Source organism: Haliotis cracherodii, unplaced genomic scaffold, assembly GCF_022045235.1.
Source record: "Haliotis cracherodii isolate W230 unplaced genomic scaffold, xgHalCrac1.p SCAF_14, whole genome shotgun sequence".
Classification (NCBI taxonomy): Eukaryota; Metazoa; Mollusca; class Gastropoda; order Lepetellida; family Haliotidae; genus Haliotis; species Haliotis cracherodii.
The window spans coordinates 34,680,959-34,688,230 of NW_027266269.1; the positions used below are offsets into that span (position 1 = coordinate 34,680,959).

At 43.5% G+C, this 7,272-nt stretch overlaps 1 protein-coding gene across 1 annotated transcript; it reads right to left on the reverse strand.

The window, feature by feature from the left end:
* Positions 1-244: 244 nt before the first annotated feature.
* On the reverse strand, positions 245-6,989 carry LOC139460766 (mammalian ependymin-related protein 1-like). The gene is made up of 6 exons (XM_071242237.1): positions 6,822-6,989; positions 5,938-6,048; positions 5,214-5,298; positions 2,637-2,801; positions 1,747-1,844; positions 245-410 (listed from the first exon to the last, which is right to left on the reverse strand). Exons 1-6 carry the CDS (start codon positions 6,951-6,953, stop codon positions 348-350), a joined length of 654 nt encoding a protein of 217 aa, XP_071098338.1. The 5' UTR covers positions 6,954-6,989; the 3' UTR covers positions 245-347.
* Between the last annotated feature and the right edge of the window lie 283 nt (positions 6,990-7,272).

Sequence of the window (7,272 nt, forward strand, 5' to 3'; positions counted from 1 at the left end):
GGAATCGAACCCGGGTCTTCGGCGTGACGAGCGAACGCTTTAACTACTAGGCTACCTGACCGCACCCCCACCCCACCCCAGCCCAACCACCACACCCCCCACCCTCCCAGTATAAGAGACATGCATGACACGTACATGTATAAAAGAAACAAGTATTTTTGCTTTCGATCCAAATGAGGCTGAGCTGACACCCTGAGATACAAAACAACTCTTCTTTTATTTTTATTTTATTTTGAAATCACAATACACTAAATGGCCTCAAACAGGACTACGATGGCTAGTTCTTGATGCAGCCGAACCCTAATCATCGGTGATGACGTGGCGTCTGGAGAGCTGCAGGGTGTCCGCTACAAGTGGTGATGTGTGGGGGTACCAAAGAAGCTATGAACGGCATAGTTTTCACCCGGTGTCTGCAACAGAATAAAACCGTTTGGATTCCGGGTTAAAAATACGTCCTAACAACCTGAGCCACATTTTACTGTTTTCTTTTATAAAAAAACCGTCACTTCGTTGTGACGTCACAAATGACATCGAGGACCCCCTTGCTGGCACATTTAACATCGCTCAGTCCTTGAACGAACAATTCTCCGCGTACCCCACTCAATGTCACAATTATTGGTTTCGTCTACTCAATGTCACTCACTCAGGGAACAATTCTTGGTTTCCTCCGTTCAATGTCACTCACTCACTCAGGGAACACTTCTTGGTTTCCTCCACTCAATGTCACTCACTCACTCGGGGAACAATTCTTGGTTTCCCCCACTCAATGTTACTCACTCACTCAGGGAACAATTCTTGGTTTCCCCCACTCAATGTTACTCACTCACTCAGGGAACAAGTCTTGGTTTCCCCTACTCAATGTCACTCACTCACTCAGGGAACACTTCTTGGTTTCCTCCGTTCAATGTCACTCACTCACTCAGGGAACACTTCTTGGTTTCCCCCACTCAATGTTACTCACTCACTCAGGGAACAATTCTTGGTTTCCTTCGTTCAATGTCACTCACTCACTCAGGGAACAATTCTTGGTTTCCCCCACTCAATGTTACTCACTCACTCAGGGAACAAGTCTTGGTTTCCTCCGTTCAATGTCACTCACTCACTCAGGGAACAATTCTTGGTTTCCTTCGTTCAATGTCACTCACTCACTCAGGGAGCAATTCTTGGTTTCCCCCACTCAATGTTACTCACTCACTCAGGGAACAATTCTTGGTTTCCTCCGTTCAATGTCACTCACTCACTCAGGGAACACTTCTTGGTTTCCTCCACTCAATGTCACTCACTCACTCAGGGAGCAATTCTTGGTTTCCCCCACTCAATGTCACTCACTCACTCAGGGAACACTTCTTGGTTTCGTCCACTCAATGTCACTCACTCACTCAGGGAACACTTCTTGGTTTCCCCCACTCAATGTTACTCACTCACTCAGGGAACAAGTCTTGGTTTCCCCCACTCAATGTCACTCACTCACTCAGGGAACAATTCTTGGTTTCCTCCGCTCAATGTCACTCACTCACCCAGGGAACAATTCTTGACCCCCCCCCCCCCCCCCCCCAATGTCACTCACTCACTCAGGGAACAATTCTTGGCTTCCTCCACTCAACGCACACACTCACTCACTTCTGTAGGTGGTTGACTCTTCACAGAGCTTATGAAACCATCTCACCTATTCATTTCACTGGGATCTACATCTTAAACTCCGCTAGTTTTGTTTCAAACATACCCCCAGTCCGGTGCAACACTCACCACCTTGGCCTCGTCACATGAAGCCGGGGGGTCGAATACAGAGGGGTCTTGGATTTTAAGCATGATGTCGACGAAACCAACGTTCGTCATAATGGCGGCTACAGATAAAAATGAAATCATGTATTTATGACTTTAATGTATAGGTATAGCAATATTTCTTTCTGAAATGGACTGGCAAACAAGCCAGTGGCTCATCTTAAAAATATTGAAAACATATTGCATGAAATGCCAAATGTAGGAAATAATGTTTTTGATAAAGATATTTGCTAACAACTAATTCAATACTATCAGTTAAGTAATAATATAGTCATTATATTATAAGTAGATAAAGAAATATAGGGCCGTATTGATTAATTAAATCTACAAGATTCTGAGAAAAATCTATGTACATTATTTGAATGTTTTGCTGTATAGATTTGTCAATAGTACCATACGAAGCTTTTTTATATCATAATCATGTGTATAATAAAACATATTATTTCTAATTATGGCGTAATGATTAAATAATGAATTGCATTTTAATAAGTTGCGACACAAGAGCAGGGTGGATCATTTGAAATTAATCTATACCTTTTATATGAATTTAAATAATAGGTTGTTGTTGTATGTTGTTTAACGCCGCACTCAGCAATATTCCAGCTTTATGACGGCGGTCTGTAACTGATCGAGTCTGGACCAGACCATCCAGTGATTGATATCATGAGCATCGACCCACGCATTATGGATACGATGACATGCATAAACCAAGTCAGCGAGCCTGACCACCCGATCCCGTTAGTCGCCTCTAACGACAAGCAGAGCCGCCTTTTACGGCAAGCATAGGTTGCTGAAGACCTATTCTACCCCGGTTTACGGGTGTAAATAATGTCTACAGCTAATGGAAGACCTACTGTTGCCAGCTTGACCGTACGTGACGGAAGTAATGGGGACACAGTCCAGACTGGTGACGGTCAGATAGCTCCCCATGGTGTTCACAGTGAACTTGTAGGATGTAGCATCAAGCATATTGTCATCCCCAGCACCGAAGTAGAAGGTCCCTGCCTCCGTTGCACCCTCTGAAGCAAACTCTCACACTTGAATATACACTGAACAACACAAGTTCCTGTGACATTGAAGATTTAATGCAAAGTTATGTTTTTTACCAAATCTGAAACAATTTCGGTTTGCAACAGATAAAAGACGCCTGTAAGTGTTCAAATGGTTTAATTTGCCATACTGACTTCAAAAAATGCGTGAGTTCATAAAAAACATGAACATGCCAAAATGTCAATTTACAAATCAAAAGCGTGTGTCCACCTCTGGGTGCGATGCAAGCAACACATCTCCGTTTCATGGAATGGACCAGGCGTCGCACAAAGTCCTGTTGGATATCCGTCCATAACTGCTGGAGCATGTTTCAAAGTTCCTGGAGTGTCTGTGGCTCGCCGGTTTTCTCAATGAATAATTAACCAGTTATATTGAAAAATGCAGCTGAAGGGTTATACTGACTGAAATAAGAGCAAGGCCCTATGCTACATGGGCAATCGCAAATGTCCCGATTTTTTCACTGTTGAAAACCTTGTTAGAGTCACGTGCTCCGTTCTTCAATATGGAATAGTGTGGGAAGCCTGCAGGAATCCCGTGTTTTCAAATTTGAAAGTTTCAAGTAAATAGTCAGGTCGTACAAGGCCTCGACTCGCCCCTTAGTTGCTCTTATAAAAGTATTAGAGACAGCCTTCAAAAAACTATCCCGTCACGAAACGTTTCCAACGATCAAGTCTGTTATGTGGTTGACGACAACCAAGGGAAGATAACTCAAAATGACACTTCCGGTTGGGACAGGCAACAACAACAACACTGAATATTTTACGTGCGCCTCAGTGATTTGCTGCCACTGACCATCTCTACCAATAAACCATTCGTGACCAACTCGTGTTATTCCGGGACGAGCCGATTAGCGACTCGTGCCCCTCTCGTGGCCATTTTTGCCACCGAGTTCCGTCTTAGCGCAAACGGGCATACCTAAAACAATGGTCAACTCGCTGCGTAATGGTTCACACATTTTCCCCATATATAATATATATTTCAGATGCAATTTAAAGCACATCGGGACGTGCAGAATTATACAGTGTGATTAAACACATTTAACTGTGTATTGGGTATATTTTTAGATGCAAGACATATGTGAATTCAAAAATTATTCATGAGGGATTCTTTGACGAAGAACTTGAAGTCATACGCGCATTCTGATTGGTTTGTCGTATTTTCGCACATAACATTCATCAATAGGGGGACGAGTCTTCTTGCAGGTTACGGAAAGGGGCGAGTGGTCACGAATGCCAATAAACCTATAACAATATCGACTGCCTCACAACAATACTTACAAGTTATCATCCTGTCATGCAGTTGGAATTGTGGCCACTGGAGCCATTTTACAAGGGGAGTTAGACTCAAATTTAGGATTTTAATCGGCAAATGGAGATAGTGTAAGAACGAGTAGGAATGGACCGAAATACCATAAAATAGTTCCGATTGGGAAGAAGAAACAGGGACAAACCTAATATTTATGGAAAATGTTTATCACTATCAAGAGTCTTACGTTTACCTGATTTGTATGTACAGCATTCTTTATTGTCACGAAAAAAACCGTCTTTACATGACCTAACAGTGGATCGATGCCCATGAAATCGATCACTGGATTGTCTTCATGATAGATAAAATTGCTCTATCGATGAATTCTGGTAGGAAGGCATTTACGCTGGCAATACTCTGATTCTTCCAAACATAACAGAACCCCGAGTTGAATAACAAAATTTTCAAGTTTGGTGCCAGTCAAATGTCTTGTCCAACATTAACTTTTGTCTGGCATGGAAAACAATTTATACCCATTATTTCAAGCCACGCTTGTTACCTTAAATAAATCATGGTTATCTCCAAACATCACCGAGGGTGACATTTTAAATCCCATAAAATATTTACATGTCTTTATCTGTATTCTTTAAAAAAAACATGCTTATCCCTGGCCTTCGACGAATATCTTCACAAACCGTACGTCGTCGCCTCGGATGTGCAGGGATTGTCGCCAGAAGACCCGCCAGACGTCCCTTTTTGACAGGAAACCACTGTCAAGCACGTCTACAGTGGTGCAGACAGCGTCTACGCTGGACGGCCATGCAGTGGGGACAAGTTCTATTCACTGCCGAGTCTCGTTTTCACCTCAGCCACAGCGATGGACGGATTCGAGTGCACCGACGTCGAGGTGAACGTTACGTCAATCATTGTGTCATTGAAGAAGATTGGTTCGGAGGCGGCATGGTAACCAATGACATCATAATGGTCTTCAAAGCATTGTGATGTAATTTCATTGCAGCAATATCTACAGTGTAGATAACGCTTGATCTCACCCAAGTGATATCTCCTGTGGGAGCCAGTTTTGGATGATAATAGTAATTGCTTAATACGCTGGTTATTCTGTAATGATTACGTACGTGGAGTACACGCCTGCATCATGGGCTGGTCGACGGACTTTACTTCGCACAGGTCTCTCGTCGTGTCGATCAGGTACATCATTTTCTGTGAATTCCAGCATATGAGACAATTAAAAGGTAGAACACCAAGAAGTGATCGACAGTCAGATACGCACGTCCATTTCTAAACTAGATTCATATAAAATTGAAATAATAAAGTAGTGCTTGGGGCTCCCCAATGTACCGTCGTAAACTATAGCGACTAAACTGAGTGGTGTGTGTGTGTCTGTGTGCGTGCGAGTGCGTGCGTGCGTGCGTGCTTGCGTGCGTTTGTGCGTTTGTGCGTGTGTGCGTGTGTGCGTGTGAAATTTCAATGTCCCCAGTGGCATCCAGGGTTGGACTAGGCCCCGAGCAACCCATGTGTCACTACTAAATAGCCAATTTATGAAATGGGAACATTCACATCTGTTTATGTTTACATAGTGAAATATTTATATTGAAATGAGGAAACCGAAATGGATCATGTCATAACACACAATAAATAAATAAATAAATAAATAAATAAATAAATAAATAAATAAATAAATTCGCTTGGTTGCGCATAGTATTAAATTGCGCGGTTCCTTCTTTGCTAAGCGGATGGATTCGATAGTCTGTATGTCAATCCAACTCCACCCGTCCCCCACCCCCCTCCCCACAACGATCCCCGCCCAGGTATACAGTGTAAGGTTTCGTGACGACTCACTGTGTTGTAGTTGATGATCGTCTTGTTCTGCATCTTCATGGATCCTTCCGTCACAACCGTTGTCTGGGCAACCACTTTGTTGATGAAGTCGTATGCCATCATGCCGTTCACCTGTATGTGAGTAATGAGAGTAATTATTATATCATTATTCCACGAAGACGAGTGGGGTGCTGAGAACCACGGAAACATAATCGGGCCGAACCGAGATTCGAAAGCACAATCAAAGGTACCTGGCTTTCTTAGGCAGCCAAAGAGGATACTACTTCTCTAGACGTTCTAAATAAACGGTACATGACCCACTAGTCCTCTTTACTTTGCACTTTAGAACGTTCTGGTCTTGAAAACGGGTTCTTGGTTGTGGTAGTAGTAGTGAGTGAGTGAGTGAGTTGGGTTTAACGCCGCTTTTAACAGTATTCCAGTTATATCACGGCGAGTCAGCTTAATGTGTGTGTGTGTCGGGGGAGGGGGTGGGGGGGGGGGGGGGGGGGGGGGGGGAGCCCGAAGTGATGCAGGTCTCAGACGTTTACCCAAGGGACGCAAGTCTGCACAAGTCCGATTCGCGGAGCCTTGGACGACTGGGCTACTACTACTAGTAGTAGTAGTAGTAGTAGTAGTAGTAGTAGTAGTAGTAGTAGTAATGATTATAAATTTAGTGTGGTGATATGTCAAAAACAGACAAGTTTTGAATGAACAACAATCTAATTTCATTTATACGAAAACACCACTAGGTTTAACAACATTTCATATTGTTTTGATAAAAAAATAATTAAATCATGAAGATCCCCTGTGCCACAAGGGCTAAATCATTGTCCTTTGATCAACCTTTGTGACCGCCGAAACAACTGCACCACCTGACACCTGGGCGGCGTTATTATGACACCTACCTTTATAGTTTTAGTCATGTCGTCGGTGACCGTTCCCGTGATGCTGCCAAAGTTGCCCTCCCATTGGTCGGGGGTACAGCAGGGGTCTGCAACAGCAGCAGCGATGAGGGCGAAGAGGACGACGCTCAACATGGTGGCGGTGGCTCAAAATGTCTGAATACGCCCCCCTCTCTCACAGCGGCGTTTATACCACTCGCGTGACATCTGACCCGGGGATTATGGCTTGTGCATATTTGTAACAGGATAGGGTGAACTGTTATTGCAGGTTTTACCGATCTCACTGTAGTCACGTGAGTGTTAGTGTCGCTGCGCGGGTCAGAATATGACCTGAGGTACAGTAAACTACGTTTATAACGAACACGCTTATAACGAACTGACCGATATAATGAACTTATTTTTTGTCCAGGGTATTTGTTGTATATATGCTGTACATATGCTTATAACGAACAAC

Coding starts and splice junctions, on each gene's coding strand:
- LOC139460766 (XM_071242237.1), bottom strand. CDS start 6,953: ATGTTGAGCGTCGTCCTCTTCGCCCTCATCGCTGCTGCTGTTGCAGAC. Junction 5,299..5,937: donor CGATCATCAACTACAACACA/GTGAGTCGTCAC, acceptor TGGAATTCACAG/AAAATGATGTACCTGATCGA. Junction 2,802..5,213: donor GATGCAGGCGTGTACTCCAC/GTACGTAATCAT, acceptor AGTTTGCTTCAG/AGGGTGCAACGGAGGCAGGG.